The sequence below is a fragment of the Sparus aurata genome, chromosome 20 (genome assembly GCF_900880675.1).
Source record: "Sparus aurata chromosome 20, fSpaAur1.1, whole genome shotgun sequence".
In the NCBI taxonomy this organism is placed as follows: domain Eukaryota; kingdom Metazoa; phylum Chordata; class Actinopteri; order Spariformes; family Sparidae; genus Sparus; species Sparus aurata.
The window spans coordinates 23,541,330-23,559,272 of record NC_044206.1 but is presented as its reverse complement, the minus strand read 5'-3'; the positions used below and the strand labels follow the sequence as shown (position 1 = coordinate 23,559,272).

Sequence of the window (17,943 nt, the reverse complement as noted above, 5' to 3'; positions counted from 1 at the left end):
CATATTTGTGTTGGATGTATCAGCTTCATCTCTAAACCATTTAGGGTTTTGAACAACCAGGGTGGGAACAACTGCTGCATTACACCTGCAACACACCAGTGTTTATGGGATTAGGAAATTACTTCATTAATTGATTAATTGGTGAATTTAATTATAAGAGTCATGTAATTTTAAAGCATTGAAATCAAGTTGAAATGTTAATGGTTAAGTCATGGTCGTAGTCCGTTTTGTCTTATCACTACATTGAACCCATCTCAAATTGTATTTGTATTGTCCTCCCTCCAAGCACCTTTTAGGGAAACCCCTGTGTGGTGGTATCCCTTCGCGATGCGAAGATGGCGACCCGGCTCCCTCCCCCAGGCACCGATGTGTTCCGCCGGTTCACCCAGGAATCACTGGTGGAGATCGAGAGGCTCAAGGAGGAAAGTAAAAAGGCTGCAGAAGTAGCGGGCCAAGAGGAGGAAGAGCCGTTGGCCCCACACGCTGACCTGGAGGCAGGCAAGAGTCTGCCCTTGATCTACGGAGATCCTCCATCAGAGCTGCTAAACACACCTCTGGAGGACCTGGACCCCTTCTACAAAGCACAGAGTGTCAGTCTGACCACATCTGGGTTCACATGCAAACACACTTGATGTCTAATGATCTTGACTTTGTCCTTACATAACCTTGAAATTTGGCAGGATGTATTACTTAAATTTCAGTTAGTACAGCTGCATATAGTATCACTTACGCAATGTATACGATTTCATTAGTGGTATGCATATGTTACAGTTAAATGTTGAAGCATCATTTCAAGATTGTCATCACTATGAATTTATTGAAATGTAGTAAATATTTTGAGGATTATATTATATTATCTTTCAATTATGTGGATAATCTCTGTGTTTTTCAGACATTCATTGTGATCACCAAAGGAAACACGATCTTCAGGTTCAATGCTGAACCGGCTTGCTACATTCTGAGCCCCTTTAGTGTGGTTAGGAGAGGAGCCATCAAAATTCTCATACATTCATATCCTTTGCACTACTGTTGCCTGAACTTTTGAATTGTTGAGTGTACTTGGGTTCAGACTGGTCTTAAAGTGATGTAGATGGTAAATAATGAATGCGGAGAGGAAACGTTTGCTTGTACATATAATGTCCCTGTTTGTTTCCTTAATCCTGAATTAAATTATTTAGCATGTTCATCATGATTACAATTCTATCGAATTGTGTCTTCATGACGATGAGCAACCCACCAGCATGGAGTAAAACTGTTGAGTGAGTACTTTATAACTGTAGTTTACCTGTTCTATATTGAACACTACTTATATTAACTTGTGTTGCACAATTCCTTCCTAGATATGTTTTTACTGGTATCTATACCTTTGAGGCAACGGTCAAAGTGTTGTCGAGAGGTTTCTGTGTTGGATCTTTTACATTCCTTCGAGACCCATGGAATTGGCTAGATTTCATGGTGATTAGCATGGCGTAAGTATTTAAATGTTTCTTCTAGTTTCTTCTAATTATTTAGTTGCACGTTTTATCAGAAAAATGTTTGCGATGTTGTTATCATTATATCTTATTATTATCTCGACATTAATTTTAAGTTGAAGTGCATAAATTGCTGCTGAACAGAACTGACAAACAAATTAACAGGTACAATCAAAGCTGTTGTAGAAGAACATTTGTAGAATCTTTTAGGCATTTTGTCTGCAAAGTTGCAATACAACCCTAGAAAGGAAAATTAATAGATAATATCTAAAGTCTTTTCTAGCTATTGGCTTTGATAAATTGTTTTATGCCTTTCTAGATACGTCACTGAGTTCGTTGACCTTGGCAACGTGTCAGCCCTCAGGACATTTCGTGTGCTTCGAGCCCTAAAAACGATTACTGTGATTCCTGGTATTTATCTTGTTTTTTATGTATAAGTGTTTCATATGTGGCTGAGTATATTACTGAGTTCCAAGAAGACATTATATGGCTTTTTTTGGTTTTTAATTTAAATTGTCCGATGTTGCAATAGCATTGTGTTTTGGGATAAGATTAAGTCTATGTAACTTTACAGAACATAAAGAATTTGTAATATTTCTTAGCATTTGTTGTTGACTTTCAACATTCTGTCTTATTATTCTGTCAGGTTTGAAAACCATCGTAGGCGCTTTGATCCAGTCAGTGAAGAAAATGGTGGATGTCATGATCCTGACTGTCTTTGCTCTCGCTGTTTTCGCCCTTGTTGGCCTTCAACTTTTTATGGGAAATCTGCGTCAGAAATGTGTACGATGGCCCATCAACACAAATGAAACTGCATTTGAATTCTTTAACACCACCAGCACATTTAATGACACAATGTACTTCAACAACACCATGGGGCTCAATGAGACAACATATAACAGTACCTTCAATTTCATCGAATATATTGAAAACGCAGGTGAGTTTAACACTTATTATATCTCTTATTTTGAGCTGATTCTGTCCTCAGTGGTATAGATTTGAGTATTTCTTTTCATGTATGGTTATAGACAATCACTATTATTTGGAAGGCAGTCCAGATGCTCTGCTTTGTGGAAACAGCTCCGATGCTGGGTATGTATTATCCATATTCAGTGATGTACAATGCCATTTGCATATTAATGTGAGGCCAACCAGGTCCAATAACCATTTCACAAAAATCCAATGTAAAAATGTGTCTTTTTGAATTTTATGACAATTGTATTGTGCTGAGTGGGATTTGGATGCTAGGAGAACAATTGTAGCTTGCCGACTCTTTGTTGATAGGAAGTGCCCAGAAGGATACACCTGCATGAAGGCTGGGAGGAACCCCAACTTCGGTTACACCAGTTTTGACTCTTTTGGCTGGTCCTTCCTGGCCCTCTTCAGACTCATGACCCAGGACTACTGGGAGAACCTTTTCCAACTGGTTGGCACTTCTTTCATCAGTTACATACATATTTATGACAACTGACTTGGAATGTTTCATCTTAAAAGTTATGTATAGATATGTGTTCTTAGTTCTCGTAGCTTCTTTTTCGCTCCAAACACAGATCCTGCGGGCAGCTGGTAAAACATATATGCTGTTCTTTGTGGTGATCATCTTTCTGGGCTCCTTCTACCTCATCAACCTCATCCTGGCTGTAGTAGCCATGGCTTATGATGAACAGAATGAGGCAACGCGGCTAGAGAAAATTGAGAAAGAGGAAGAGTTCCAGCGGCTATTAGAGCAACTCAAGGAACAGGAACAGGTAACTTTTACAACCAATAAGGAGAAAGCTAACTCAAGCTATATTTACTTCAATCTATCTGCTTACAACTTCTTAAAGACCAGTTTAAGATCAGTTATGAGAAATTAAAGTCTTTTGCAAAATTGTAATTTCATGATTTAATGTGATAAAATAATCAACTGGTAAAAATGTCTAGGGTTGCAATCTAATTTATTTGTCAGCAAACAACAAATATATTTTGTAATAAAATTGAAGTACCAGTTGTAAGTGCCGTTTGTACATCTACTGAAACAGGCCCTTCTTCTTGGGAGTCGAGCAACTCTAACAAGTAAGAAGACACTTAGTCATCATACTACATCTGAGATGGCAGATGACGAACGGAGCCTTGAACATGATGAAATTATCAAGGATTGTAATGGGAGACTCATTCCCCGTCTGTTAGTCAGAGCGCCCACCATGGTTAAGGTTAGTTGTCGTCTGGTCATGCTTTCTCTAACGTAAGCAGATCTGTTTGTTTTAAACTTCAAGGTTTGATTTGATTTGTGATCCTATCAGCTGACAACTGACAGATTTGTTGACATATTTTACAGTCTGCTGAAGATTATGAACTCAAAGAGAAGTCAGTTGGCTCTGTGCACAGCATGCTTCGACTGGACGAACCAGGCCTGACACACAGAACTGCGAGTATTGCAACTGTGCTCACGGCAGCTGCTATGGAAGGTACAGTGCAAATCGAGTTGAAACTCAACACTGATAATGCACCAGCGATCGTCAGAATCACAGATAGAATCCCTGAATATAGGATTCATTTTCTCGATGACACAACAACACTATTATGTCTTATTCAGGGTACTGTTTTAATGCTAAGCTGCAGGGTGTAAGAAGCATCAAGAAGTGCCAAGTTCCTCAGGGAATGAAGAAATACACACGGCTTAGTTGCAGGTTCTTAGTGGAGATGCTCTAATGTGAGCTGTAATTGCTTAGATTATCAAGCAGTTGTTAACATTATACGCTCATTTATCCAAGGCCAATACAGTAGCATTGTTGAGCTCGCCATAGTTGGGCTAATCACATTGTGTGCTGGAGAAATCTCTGTCATCATTTAGTTTCATGCCCCTCGTGGTGTTAAGCTTTGGCTATTTCAACTCAACTACAACTGGGCACAGTCTAGACATGAACTTTAATGTTACTCATCACTGGTCTCTGTTAACTGTATTGTGCATATCACTTAAAGATATGCCTAGACTACCTAATTGTTTATCTGTCTCTGTCTAGAGTTGGAGGAGGCTCAAAGGCCGTGCCCACCTCGATGGTACAAGTTTGCCGACATGTTCCTGAAGTGGGACTGCTGCCCGCAATGGGTGGTCTTTAAAAAGTGGATGTACTTTGTGGTGATGGACCCTTTTGTTGACCTGACCATCACCATCTGCATCGTGCTCAACACCCTCTTCATGGCCATGGAGCACTACCCAATGACCCCAGAGTTTGATAACATGCTCTCAGTGGGGAATCTGGTGAATATGCACCACATTCAGTTTGAATCATGCTTGTGTTGATTAAAATTTTATCAGTGCCTGTAAAAGAAATGTATGTCCCTACAGGTGTTCACTGGTATCTTCACAGCAGAAATGTTCTTCAAGCTTATCGCCATGGATCCCTACTACTACTTTCAAGTTGGCTGGAACATTTTCGACAGCATCATTGTCACTCTCAGTCTGGTGGAGTTGGGGCTGGCAAATGTCCAGGGGTTGTCAGTCCTCAGGTCCTTCCGTCTGGTAAGAAACAAGGAACTTTTTGGTATCTGTTTACCACAAGTTTAGTCACTACAATATTATTCACTTCATCTCTTTGACCCTTTCCTGTGTTGGAGATAGCTTCGTGTCTTCAAACTAGCCAAGTCCTGGCCAACTCTCAACATGCTGATCAAGATTATCGGTAACTCAGTAGGAGCTTTAGGAAACCTGACGTTGGTGCTGGCCATCATCGTCTTTATCTTCGCCGTGGTTGGTATGCAGCTCTTTGGCAAGAGCTATAAGGACTGCGTGTGCAAGATTGCCTCAAGCTGTGAGCTGCCACGCTGGCACATGAACGACTTCTTCCACTCGTTCCTCATTGTGTTCCGTATCCTGTGTGGGGAGTGGATCGAGACCATGTGGGACTGCATGGAGGTGGCTGGACCTGGGATGTGTTTAGTTGTCTTCATGATGGTCATGGTCATCGGAAATCTAGTGGTGAGTGCAACGATTATTCATTCACTACTGACCCCTTTCTTAAAAAGACAAAAAACAGAGCTAGTGAGCACACGTTACTTCCTGTTACCAGAGACGGTGAAATACAATCCAGAAATGGTTGTTCGAGCACTAGATCTATGAATTTGATGCTTGCCCAAGCCAAAACACCATCCACACCGGTCACCCACAACATTTAAAAGACAATGTTCTGCTGGGAATCCTTGGGATCTGTCAACTAAACTGAAGAACAAGTACACCCCCTTCATGGTAATGGCACCCCCTTTCGCAGTGGACCCCACCAGCAGGGCATTGCGCCCCGTCACACTGCAAGACCATTAATGGCCTGAGGAACGTGACAAAGACCTCAAGGTGTCAAAGTGTCGACATAACCTCCCAATTCCCTGGATCCTAATCTGATTAAGCAACGGGACTTGCTGAAAGGAGTCGGATCCATGAAGGCTCCACCAGGAATCAAATCTGGCTCTAACCCATGCTTGTGGTGCCACTGCCATTGGAGAGTGCTGATACTAAGAGGGGATCTTCTTGGTCCGCAACAGTATTTGGTGTGTGTCAAGTGGTATTCACATAGGACCCAAGGTTTCCCAGGAGAACAGTCCATTGTATCCAGGTGATGAATGTTAATCTCTTCACCTCTGCCATTTTTTGTTTTGGCTGAACATATAGACGGTTGTAAGGCCTGACTGGATTATGTCACTCAGATCAATTTCACTTAGATAAAAATAGTTGTTTCCCACTTTACAATCAGGTTAAATAGACAGGATAATTTTTTATCTTGTGGCTGTGCTGACATCGCTTTTCCCAGCACACTGTAAATCTTTAGTAGATGGTCATTCCTTAGCTTACAGATGCTGTCACTCAACAACACATACCATACTCAAACTCTGAGCACCTGTCACTGCTGTGAAGCTGTAAAGCTGACAAACTGTTTTGAAAAATCTCTCTAAATCTAGCAGTTATCTTATTATAATGCCAGGAGATTCTGTGGCCTGCATGTCTTAGCAGTCTATTGTTAACCCCTCAGCTGAGAGATGCCAAGGACAGACAGACAGAGCTGGGGGAGAAAATTGTATTCACCAGGGTGCTTTACAGTATCTTAGGTATAATAGTATAAGTAACACTAAACAACACAGAACACGACTAAGTATTTGCGAATTTCTGGGGTTTTTAATCTTAAATAAAAAGTTGTTTGAGCTTTAAAATAAACACAGATGTTCAGATATTCTACTGCAAAGAATATCTCCATATATTACTTAATATAATTATTTGAAATTGAACTAACCTTTTCTCACAGAGTCTTGGCAAATTTGGAGGCAGCAGAGTTTAAGATGCTTAGGGAAGAATCCTGAGTGTTGTGAGCATGGAAATACTGTCCCTGACATTTCGTCTTGGCCTCACAGAACAAGGACGTACATATAATACAGTTGATCACTCTCAGACATGATTTCCGCATCATATTTAATGACGAGAGCCAAAACAATTTCCTGTTAGGTTATTCATAGAAATAGAAAGGAAATGGCTCATCGTCAAGTTGACAAAAGGATTGGGATAGCCTCACTGTGCCAAAATTATCATTGCTTTTTTGTGTGTCACACTCACCCCAAAGCCCCCATACAGTCATCTCACACATAAATGCAGACCATTTGCTCTGACATGAAGGCAAATAGTATACTTACACACTTCACGGGAGGGGGTTTCTATTTTAATCAAATGACTTGAGCCATCAAACAGTGGTTTTGACCTTGAGTATGTGCTAAGATCCAGCTCAAGTAAGCATGCTGCCACTGAGGGAACAAACACAGACAGCTGAACGAGCAGAGCTCAGGTGGCAGGGGGACTGGGTGTTAAAGAAAAGTCATTTGATAGCAGATTGGATCGTAATTGATGAAGAGGTAATCATATTGGGCCATCAGCACCATAGCATATGGGGCAGAGTTGATTTAATGTGTATGTTTAGCGACAAATGCTGCCCACTTTGTTATCATTACCTTTCCTCTGAATAGGATTCATTATCAAAACTTCTCCTGAATTTAGACTCCCATCTGCATTTGTTATCTACTTTAGAAATCCTTGTTTTTGCCTTCCATACTGACTCTAAAATCTCTTCCTTAGGAATCAAACCACTTTATTTTAATGTTACCTTCTGTAATTTTAAGGCATAAGACAATGACTACCAAGACCATGTGGAATTCTTTCTCAGAGTTAGAATTGCCACTATTATGTCTGTTAAATCTGATGCTGCAGCCAGCAGGCAGGAAGACTAGAGGCAGATCAGACCTATCCAAGTTGACAAAATATATATATATATGTGTATATATATATATATATATATATATATATATATATATATATATATATATATATATATATATATATATATATATAAATAAATAAAAATATTTTTTTGTTTTGTTTGGTTGGCAACCTCACTGTGACTAAAAGACTCCAGAAAATCGCTGAGCCTGTTCGATAAATATTCCCGCATGTAATGCCACATAAAACCACAACCAGTTATTTTTACTTTTTTCTAAGTTTTTTGTACAGATTAAACAAACAAGATATTCCATGTTAATGAAAGGTGCTGGTAGGCAGATATTTTAAAACCTTTGGACTGAGCCAGGCTAGCGATTTCCCCATTTCCAGACTTGACACTGAGCTGCTGGCTGTAGCTTCAGATCTAACTGATAGATCTTAAAGTTTTGTTGGCTCTTCTCATCTAACTCTGAGAAAATGGAAACAGGTGAATTTTCCAAAATGTAAACTATTCCTTTTAACAAAGATCAGGGGGTTACTGAACTGCTGTAATAATGGATAACATCGGAACAATTTTAAATGACCTGAGTGATATTTCAGAGAGTCTGAGCGTCACTAACACTGAAACCTCTGCTACAATTTTTTTTCCATATAAAAAATCATATCTGTTTCCATCCCTTTACTGTTGGGCTTATATTCAGCTCATCCTTTCCCCTCAGCTCTCTTTACTGATTCACAGCTCCTACGCTGAAATGAGAGCGATCAGCCTGACCCTGGCCCTGTAACCATGATCTCCCGCTAAACCTAAGAAATAGGAACCGAGAAATTGACTAACAGGTTTAGATACTAAAGATAGCTGTGTCTGCAACAGGAGGCAGACGACATAATATTCATCGATGTGCCGTCACAGAACCAATTTGATACGTGATGTGTATTTGAGCTGGTCCGAACTTTTGTGTTTACTTTGTCAATGTCGACACACTTTGACTGAGTGATCAGTGACAATTTGCTGTGCCGTCAGGAAAGTTAATAATCCCGTTGTGTTGATCACAGATATAAACTGACATAACTGAAAAAGTAGAAATGTAAGGACTGTGTGCAGATCTTACAGTGCTTTTTTTTTGTTTTACACATCAAGGTACAAAATGTAATTGTTGATCTTAATGTCAGATAAAGACAGTATTTGTCTGTATTTGTTGTTACCTTCATCCCTCCTTTGTGTTTCTTTCATCAGGTGTTGAACCTCTTCCTGGCCTTGTTGCTCAGCTCATTCAGTGGCGACAACCTTTCAGCAGGGGACGAAGATGGAGAGATGAATAATCTCCAGATTGCCATTGGCAGGATCACACGAGGGATCAACTGGTTTAAAGCGTTTCTCATTCAAACAGTCTTGCAGATGCTTGGCAGAAAGCCCAAAGAGCCTGAGGAGGACCTGACAAATGACGACGACCCTAAAACGGAGGAAATTGAAATGAACCATTTCGACTCCAGTCAGGACCTCAAAATGGCAGATGGGATAGCTAATTGTTTGGTTGAAGGCCTGCCTTCTGGATTTATTATGGATGGAGAGCACAGTCTCAATGTGCCCATCGCCCTAGGAGAGTCAGACTTTGAAAACCTGGGTGAGGATGATGATGATGAAGACGATGAAGATGATGCTGATAATGCTGATGACTCAGAGACAACAGATGAGAAAAATAACCAAAAGTACTCAGTAAGTACTGCAGGTCGATCAACGTGTTTACAAGTTTAAAAACTATATTAACAATTTATTCACCCATAAATGACCATTATGCATCTAACATGGCAAGAAACAGGGGCGGGGTTACTGAAATGCAATGCTGCTTGTTCGCTCGTGTAGCTTTAATGGTGCTGATTACACTGATTGTGCTTAACTGATATTTCCCACACACTCTGGTTTTCATTCAACCAAATTTATCCTGCACTTTGACATGATGTCACCTTTCTCATTTAAATAATAAAGATAATCCAAGCGATCTCAAACCATTGACAGTGTATTGAAGCGATGCTACCAATTTTAGTCTGGTGGTGTGATAATGCACTTAATACTGTACACTGACAAAACACTTTAAGTAGATGAACTAAAAGATTAACTTGAAAGGGAGACACAGCAGATATTCATATATCAGGAATTTTAAGTGACCAATGGGACTGGAAAATGTATAACTTTATCATTTCATTGGTACATGTAGTTTGATAACCTCACATTATTCTGTCCAACGTAGCCTAAGCACAGGTCATATCAAGCAATGGCTCTGCACACCCACATTTTGGCTGATTAGAGCTTATGTGAGTTCCCCAAAGTCTGTGTACTAATAAAAATGGTAATGATGAAACTTGTCCTGCTGTTACAGCTGAAATAAGGGCACAGCCACAACTGCACTTCAGTTCTATGCAAGCTAATATGAGTAAGATGTCAGTCAACCACTGTCTAAAGACGCATGTTAATTTCTCTCTCTCTGCTCTATTTCAGGAAAAAGTAGACGATGAAATTAGCGTACCTGAAAATGCTAAAGTAAGTATCTCTGTAGACCCACAAGGACAAAAGCAATCCTTGTCACAGATTCAACTCTTCATCCGCAGTTTCACAAATGTTTGCTTCTGCAAAAAATAAATTGGGGAAAAATTAATAATGTACATATTTTGCATGGTGGCTTTGTAACTGAGCTTTAATTGTAATTCTTGACTAGCTGATGGGTGCTTTGAATGATGGGGATTCTTCAGTGTGTAGCACAGCTGACTATCAACCACCTGAGCCTGAACCAGAAGAAGTAGAAGAAGAAGAGCCAGACCCAGTGGAGCCTGAGGACTGCTTCACCGAAGGTATATCAACACTATAAAACAGAATCAATTAACAGTGAACAGTTATTGTTTGTCTGTTTATGCATGACAGTGCGCATGGTGTTGAAATCCTATCAAGCATCTTTTGGAGTCATCACAAACTGATTTTCCTCTCCCTTCAGGCTGTGTGAGGCGCTGGCCTTGTCTGACCGTGGACATCACTCAAGGTAGAGGCAAGAAATGGTGGAACCTCCGTAGGGCCTGCTTCACTATAGTGGAGCATGACTGGTTTGAAACCTTCATAATCTTTATGATCCTCCTCAGCAGTGGCGCTCTGGTGAGTGCTGTCATCAGTGCAACAAATTTAGAAATGTTGACTGTTTTATGGTAGCGTTAAGATACTGTATTACTGTTGGACATGTAGCTAGGTGTCTGATTTCTTTTTTTGGCAGGCCTTTGAAGACATAAACATAGAAAGACGCCGAACCATCAAAATTATTCTGGAGTATGCTGACAAAGTTTTCACCTACATCTTTGTCGTGGAGATGCTCCTTAAATGGGTCGCATATGGCTTCAAGACCTATTTCACCAACGCTTGGTGTTGGTTAGACTTCTTCATTGTAGATGTAAGTTTTGACATCCATTTTAATGCTGACATGTGTGCGTAACTTTCAGGTGAACACACATCTAATCATGTTTTATGTCTGACTGTATAAAAGAAATGGACGTAGTGACCATGACATCAACCATTGGTTTGTAAACTTATGTTTTGAAGCTGTTGCCATCTTGGGTTTTTGGAGCCAAAAGTGATGTAAAAGAAGGTAGAGCTGGGGAAAAGTGAGAGCTAGTGTTTTAATTACTTTTGATTTTTTAACAGGCTGAAAGACCAATACCACCTAATTCAGAAAAGTAGGGTAATTTTCTCATGGACTTCTACACAATCAGACATTTTTTAACCAGTGATGTCGGCCTGGCTTACCATTAGAGAGACAGCAGGTTCAAGACGCTCCTACATTGACATTAATTATCAGATTAGGAGGCTTCAACCACTTCTTTTATACAGTCTATGTTTTATGTCAGAAAAAGTTTGTGATCACACTTGAATGGGAAATGTTTGGATTCTGCCACAGGTTTCACTGGTTAGTTTAGTCGCCAACTGGATGGGCTACTCCGACCTTGGACCAATCAAATCCCTCAGAACTCTCAGGGCGCTAAGGCCTCTTCGAGCACTGTCGAGATTTGAAGGGATGAGGGTAAGTTTGTAAGAAACTAAATTTGAGCAACATGCATGACTAACATTGTTTTAAATGAAAAGGCTGTGATGTATCATACGTTATCCTACTAATTTCCCCTACAATTTTTGTTTGATGCATGCTTATGCTGTGGCTGCTGTAACAGTGCTGACCGAGGTAAGAGTACTTACAAAACTAGATGACACGTTTGTTGCTCACTACTAATACTACTAATAATAATAAAACAAAACAAAGGGAGAAATAATTCTATGTATTTCTCCACAATTCCTAAATCCTAACAAAGTCTTCTCGTTTGGGCAGGTGGTGGTGAACGCTCTTGTCGGAGCAATTCCCTCCATCTTCAACGTACTGTTGGTGTGTCTGATCTTCTGGCTGATATTCAGCATCATGGGAGTTAACCTGTTTGCTGGGAAGTTCTACCGCTGCATCAACACCACTACAGAGGAGCTTTTCCCTATGAATGAGGTCAACAACCATAGCGAATGCATGGCCCTCAAAGAAGCCACACAGGAGGCCCGCTGGGTCAACGTCAAAGTCAACTATGACAACGTGGGATCGGGCTACCTGTCCCTGCTTCAAATTGTGAGCAGTGCTGTTTCCATTATTATACACCGGGAACATCTCGGGAAAAAATGTGATTTAAAAAGTATAAGGTTGTGTTCAATGACCTGTTTCTATGTATTTTTAGGCAACATTCAAAGGCTGGATGGACATCATGTATGCTGCAGTTGACTCAAGAGAGGTAGTTACTATTTATAGTCACGTCTAATTATACATATTTTAATATACAGACTGAATTTTATCGTCTTATCATAGTATGTGCATGATCCCGATCATTTTGCTGACCAATTTGCTGAACAAATCAATATTGATATTGGTCTTAAAATGACAATAATGTTATTTACCGCAATTATCTCTAAAATAATATGTAGGTAAACAAAAAGGAGTTATAGTGACAGGCTTAGTTACAGTTTGTTAGCATTGAAATATTAAATACGTTGTTAGCCCTTTGTTTTACAACCATATCAGTACTGTATACACAGTATTTAATTGGGTGTATTTATAGAAATAATATCAGTAACATCAATAAGTCCAACTGCTTTCCCAGGGGGTCATATATTCTCCCTACCCTTTCAAAACACCACCCTGCACTTTAAGTTAATTGAATATATATGTAATATATACTGTATGTGACAGATGGTGATGGTGAAGTTGAGTCCCGTCTTTGAATCAACAACTGCCATCATGGCCAGTATCGTATTCCTGTGTAACCTTTTACACTGTCTTACTTACTTACTTGTTATACTTAATTAAACATGTAGTAACAGGTAAAGGACTTTAAAAAATCCTAATGATTTAATGTTTTGTTGTTTTAGGTAGAGGAGCAACCTTCTTATGAGATCAACCTCTACATGTACATATACTTTGTCATCTTTATCATCTTCGGCTCCTTCTTCACACTCAACCTCTTCATTGGCGTCATTATTGACAATTTCAACCAACAGAAGAAAAAGATAAGTATCAAAATTAATCTTCGAAGTAGTCTGAACTAAAGTGACTGATGTTTTTCTTCATTTTAAAGCACAGAAAAGTTGTCACCTACTTTAAACGCCTATAATGACTTTTGTGTTTGGTCCTTGCACTTTGGAGATAAAGACATCTTCATGACGGAGGAACAGAAAAAGTACTACGATGCCATGAAGAAACTTGGTTCCAAGAAGCCACAAAAACCAATTCCACGTCCAACTGTATGTCAGTCATTTACAACTGCATGATTATTTCAGTCACTGATAGTAATATTAACAATAGGCGTTATGTTATTTGGAACAGAACTATGGTCTAACTACATTGATTGATAATGAAAAGTATAAATTAGGTAAGCTGAAGTAATGACACATCAGTTTCACATGTGTGGCATGATGATGTCATCTGTGCTAACCTTTTTCTGCACGCTGCTGGTGTGAACAGGCCAAATGATCCTATTGCATTTGTTTTTTCTGGTCCTTGTCCTCCCCCTGTCTCCCTATGACCTGCAGAACCTAATCCAAGGATTAGTGTTTGACTTCATCAGTCAGCAGTTCTTTGACATCTTCATCATGGTGCTCATCTGCCTTAATATGGTGACAATGATGGTGGAGACGGACAACCAAAGTCCAGAGAAGGAAGATTTCCTCTTCAAAGTAAATGTGGCCTTCATTGTCGTCTTCACTGGAGAGTGTGTGTTGAAGCTTTTTGCCCTGCGACAATACTTCTTCACCAATGGATGGAACGTTTTTGATTTCGTTGTGGTCATCTTGTCCATAGCTGGTGGGTTCCCAATGCATTGCAGGCACCATTGTGAATTACCTTACTTGTGTCCAAACAGTCATTAGGGGTTCATATATTGTCTCTGATTGTAGTTTATCTCTTCTCATTTCAGGTACGATGCTCTCAGATATAATTGAGAAGTACTTTGTCTCGCCAACCCTGTTCAGAGTGATCAGACTGGCCAGAATAGGCAGGATTCTACGTCTCATTAAAGGAGCGAAGGGCATCCGAACACTTCTCTTTGCTCTGATGATGTCACTTCCTGCCCTATTCAATATTGGCCTCCTGCTCTTCCTCATTATGTTTATCTTCTCCATATTTGGCATGTCAAACTTTGCCTATGTCAAAAAGCAAGCTGGAATAGATGACATATTTAATTTTGAGACATTTGGTGGCAGCATTATCTGTTTGTTCGAGATCACAACGTCAGCTGGTTGGGATGGGCTTTTACTTCCAATGCTGAACAAGGAGTATCCAGACTGCGATCCAGACTTTGAGAACCCAGGCACGGATGTCAAGGGTAACTGCGGCAACCCAGGCATGAGCATGATATTCTTCTGCAGCTACATCATCATCTCATTCTTAGTGGTGGTCAACATGTATATTGCCATCATCTTAGAGAACTTCAATGTGGCGCAGGAGGAGAGCGGTGATGCACTCTGTGAGGAAGACTTTGAGATGTTCAATGAGACTTGGGAGAAGTTTGACTTAGATGGAACTCAGTTTATTGAGTATAACCGGCTCTCAGATTTTTGTGATGCCTTGCAGGAGCCGCTGAGGGTCGCAAAGCCTAACCGACTTCGCCTGATTGAAATGGATATGCCCCTGGTAATAGGGGACAGGATCCACTGTCTGGATGTCTTATTAGCTGTCACACAGATGGTCTTAGGAGACACGGTGGAGATGGCAGCAATGCGGGTCAGCATTGAGGCCAAGTTCATCCTGAGCAACCCCACCTCAGACTCCTTTGCACCGATTACCACAACGATGCGCCACAAAGAAGAGCAGATGGCTGCTGTAGTCATTCAGAGGGCGTACCGCAACCACCTACTGAAACGCTGCATACACCACGCTGCTTTTATGCACCGCTCTAAGAGGATGGGTAGAAAGGACGAGGGTGAAGATCCACCGGAAAAAGAGGGGATGCTTGCACGCAGGATGGGAGTGCTCTATGGGAGCAATGCGGACCTTGCGGATGAGATGGAGCGGGCTGCTTTAGAAACTCTGGCAGGCCAACAGCTTCCTGATCCAGAGACATTGTCATATTACTCAGAGCCTGACTGTGGTACAGAACACCCAGAGCCAAATATCATGGTTGTACCTGTAGAAATTACTAATGAGGTGTTATTACATTCTGCTCCCAACCAATACCTCTTGGCACTACACGCAAACCTGAGAGAGTCAATTGTATAACAAACAGCAGAATAATATTTATTATGTCCCCTCGTTGTTTTACACCATTTAATGTAGCAATGTTAGCTGTTGATAAAGGAGCTGAAATTCCCACCGTAGAAAAGCTTACACAGTGCTATGGAATGTTAAAAATGCATTTTTGATAATTGAACTTAAAAAACAATTTATCTTTCTTCATGCAATGTTTTTAAGTGTCTTTTTGGTTTGCAGGTGGTAATGGGGTAAATGGTCTTCTCTGAAAATAACCATATCTACATCAGCAGATATAGCCTCAATTAATTCTTAATGAGAACGATAGCCGAATAACTTAAAATAAACACATTGTGTAAAGGATGAGAATTGAGACAAAATCACCAGCGTTGCATCCCATTGTAGCATCTTTTCTGTGCCTGTGATGCATTTTTTCTGAATGTTTGTGGGGGGAAATGGTACTTAAATTGACATTTCAAAAATGTAGGGAAACATTTGATCTGATTTCTTAACATTTAAATGCACACAGGCTTTCATGAACTCCAACACTTCAAATGTCTTTCTTCACAATTACTATGAGCCAATAAAAAACTTGCACATGTTCATTGTTGAAGGGAACATCACAGCAGACCAGACTCAATCTTGAAATGCAAGATAGAGCAAGGTTTTGCTCAGACTGTGTTTCTGAATGAATCCCCAACATAATTCAAACATTTGGATGGATTTTAATGCGCCCTATGGTTGAAGCTTTCACTTAGGTGAGTAATAACTTCGCTTTTGGTATGCTCATTACTAGAAAGCCAAACCTTGTACACCAGTTTCCAACCAAAGAGTAACTTGACAATTACATGGCAGAACCAGAAGGAACAATTACAGGATTATATGATTTATATGCTGTGTTTAAATCATACAAAGTGTATAAAAGTGTGCAGAAGAAACTATCACTGGACTCTATGTTGCCTTACAAGATATCCATTATTTTTGCTTTCTCTCATGCAGCACTATTAACCAAATCTACAGAACAATATTTGAATAATAAATTAGTATGCACGTGAAACTAATTCATATTGAGAGCCACATGCAAATTGTACTATGTATTTCATGGCTACAAATAGGGGAGTCAACTGTTTTCATTTTAAAAAAATTAAACAGAACACAATCCTATAAAAATTCACTCTAATTATTTTAAAAAGATGATTTTCTATCGTGGCATTAGATTTAAACATGTATAAATTAATCAACAAGTTGGCGAATCTTGATCGCATTTATCAAAGTTCACCAGTGACACCCTGATCTCTGTTATACTATATTAGTTAACAATAAAATGGGCCAGCTAATGCAGTTTACATCTGTCCCTGAGAGGCTCGTTCAGAAAGTCCCAGTTTATATTGCACTATTTATATCCCTTCCAGGTCGCGCTAGAGCAGTTGACTGTGTAAGACTGAGAGACCTTCCTGTTTTCTAAAATGACTTCATCACTGATATGTGCATGTCTTATAAATGTTTTGTCTATTTTCTCTGTCGCCGGCCCCTTCAGACAGATCTCCAAACTCAAAGCAGTCACTTGTTTTCAATTTGGTTGGTTTCAATTTCAGCATTTAGGTTAAAAGGTTATCTGTGACTGTATACTTAGGATGTGATGTTTACATTAGCATGGTTGCACAGCAGAACTGCTCATCTCTCTCTTCATTTTAACTGTTTTTCTGTATTTCTCTTCCCAATACACTAATTAGAGCAATAAAACAAGTACTTTGTTACTGGCTGTACATTTTAAAAGAAGTTTTTTTCTCAGGTTGTAACATAACAGACACAGCTGAGTGCTGGGTTAGTTAAATACATGGCTCTGGAGTTAAACACCACACTTCCAAATGTGTAGATAATCACACCTTAAAATATACAGATATCTTTATGCACAGTGGATCTAGTCACTTCAAGCTTGTCCTCGTGTAGAAAAGTAGGCTTCACGTGCTGTTGTGTAAGTCTTAACTGAATTTAAAATGTCTTACTCTGAATATATAAACATGAACATAAGCACTTTTACAGTTTTCTAGTTTTTTTTGTTTTATTTTTTACAATAGACTATAGAGGGTTGTCTCTTCTCTTGTTTTTGTGTTCATCACTGTTTTAACATCAACCCAATGAATGTTTCCTCTACGAGGGGTCTCTTTGTCTTATCGTGCTGCCGCAGCATGGCAGTTATTCCTGTCAGAAGTCCGTAATCTTACCTGCAGCAATCCGAATTTGAGACTGACACACTGCTGCACCACTTAGCTATGGTCTCCTCTGATGGTACAGTCAGATCCACAAGACAGCGTCCTCCTTTTGTTTACATTTCTAATGGAGGGAGAGTCACATGGGGAGCTTTACTGGTACACCCACAGTCACTGTTGCCTGTATATACATTTTTGTTTTTCTGTATTGTACATTTATATCATTTTGTTATTGTACAAATTGTAACTATATTCTGAGAATAAAATACTTCTTGTAGGGAAAAGTA

The 17,943-nt window shown here is 39.7% G+C and overlaps 2 protein-coding genes across 2 annotated transcripts in view; one reads left to right on the top strand and one right to left on the bottom strand.

The window, feature by feature from the left end:
• LOC115570808 (uncharacterized) overlaps window positions 1–9,039 on the bottom strand; it is a 24,258-nt gene extending 15,219 nt beyond the window's left edge. The window contains exon 1 of the mRNA XM_075488157.1: window positions 8,905–9,039. The gene's annotated coding sequence lies outside the window, so the exon portion shown is untranslated. The remainder of the gene's footprint in view (window positions 1–8,904) is intronic.
• The window catches only part of scn4aa (sodium channel, voltage-gated, type IV, alpha, a), a 25,450-nt gene extending 7,507 nt beyond the window's left edge, over window positions 1–17,943 (top strand). Inside the window, exons 2-27 of the mRNA XM_030399549.1 lie at window positions 287–590; window positions 893–1,011; window positions 1,170–1,259; window positions 1,341–1,469; window positions 1,792–1,883; window positions 2,119–2,409; window positions 2,501–2,564; window positions 2,757–2,898; window positions 3,023–3,220; window positions 3,494–3,664; window positions 3,790–3,919; window positions 4,475–4,713; window positions 4,801–4,974; window positions 5,074–5,430; window positions 8,936–9,415; window positions 10,196–10,237; window positions 10,413–10,545; window positions 10,686–10,840; window positions 10,956–11,129; window positions 11,634–11,756; window positions 12,057–12,338; window positions 12,445–12,498; window positions 13,133–13,270; window positions 13,400–13,504; window positions 13,793–14,063; window positions 14,176–17,943. Of these exons, the coding sequence (XP_030255409.1) occupies window positions 336–590; window positions 893–1,011; window positions 1,170–1,259; window positions 1,341–1,469; window positions 1,792–1,883; window positions 2,119–2,409; window positions 2,501–2,564; window positions 2,757–2,898; window positions 3,023–3,220; window positions 3,494–3,664; window positions 3,790–3,919; window positions 4,475–4,713; window positions 4,801–4,974; window positions 5,074–5,430; window positions 8,936–9,415; window positions 10,196–10,237; window positions 10,413–10,545; window positions 10,686–10,840; window positions 10,956–11,129; window positions 11,634–11,756; window positions 12,057–12,338; window positions 12,445–12,498; window positions 13,133–13,270; window positions 13,400–13,504; window positions 13,793–14,063; window positions 14,176–15,476 (5,709 nt within the window). The 5' untranslated portion in view covers window positions 287–335 and the 3' untranslated portion in view covers window positions 15,477–17,943. The remainder of the gene's footprint in view (window positions 1–286; window positions 591–892; window positions 1,012–1,169; window positions 1,260–1,340; window positions 1,470–1,791; window positions 1,884–2,118; window positions 2,410–2,500; window positions 2,565–2,756; window positions 2,899–3,022; window positions 3,221–3,493; window positions 3,665–3,789; window positions 3,920–4,474; window positions 4,714–4,800; window positions 4,975–5,073; window positions 5,431–8,935; window positions 9,416–10,195; window positions 10,238–10,412; window positions 10,546–10,685; window positions 10,841–10,955; window positions 11,130–11,633; window positions 11,757–12,056; window positions 12,339–12,444; window positions 12,499–13,132; window positions 13,271–13,399; window positions 13,505–13,792; window positions 14,064–14,175) is intronic.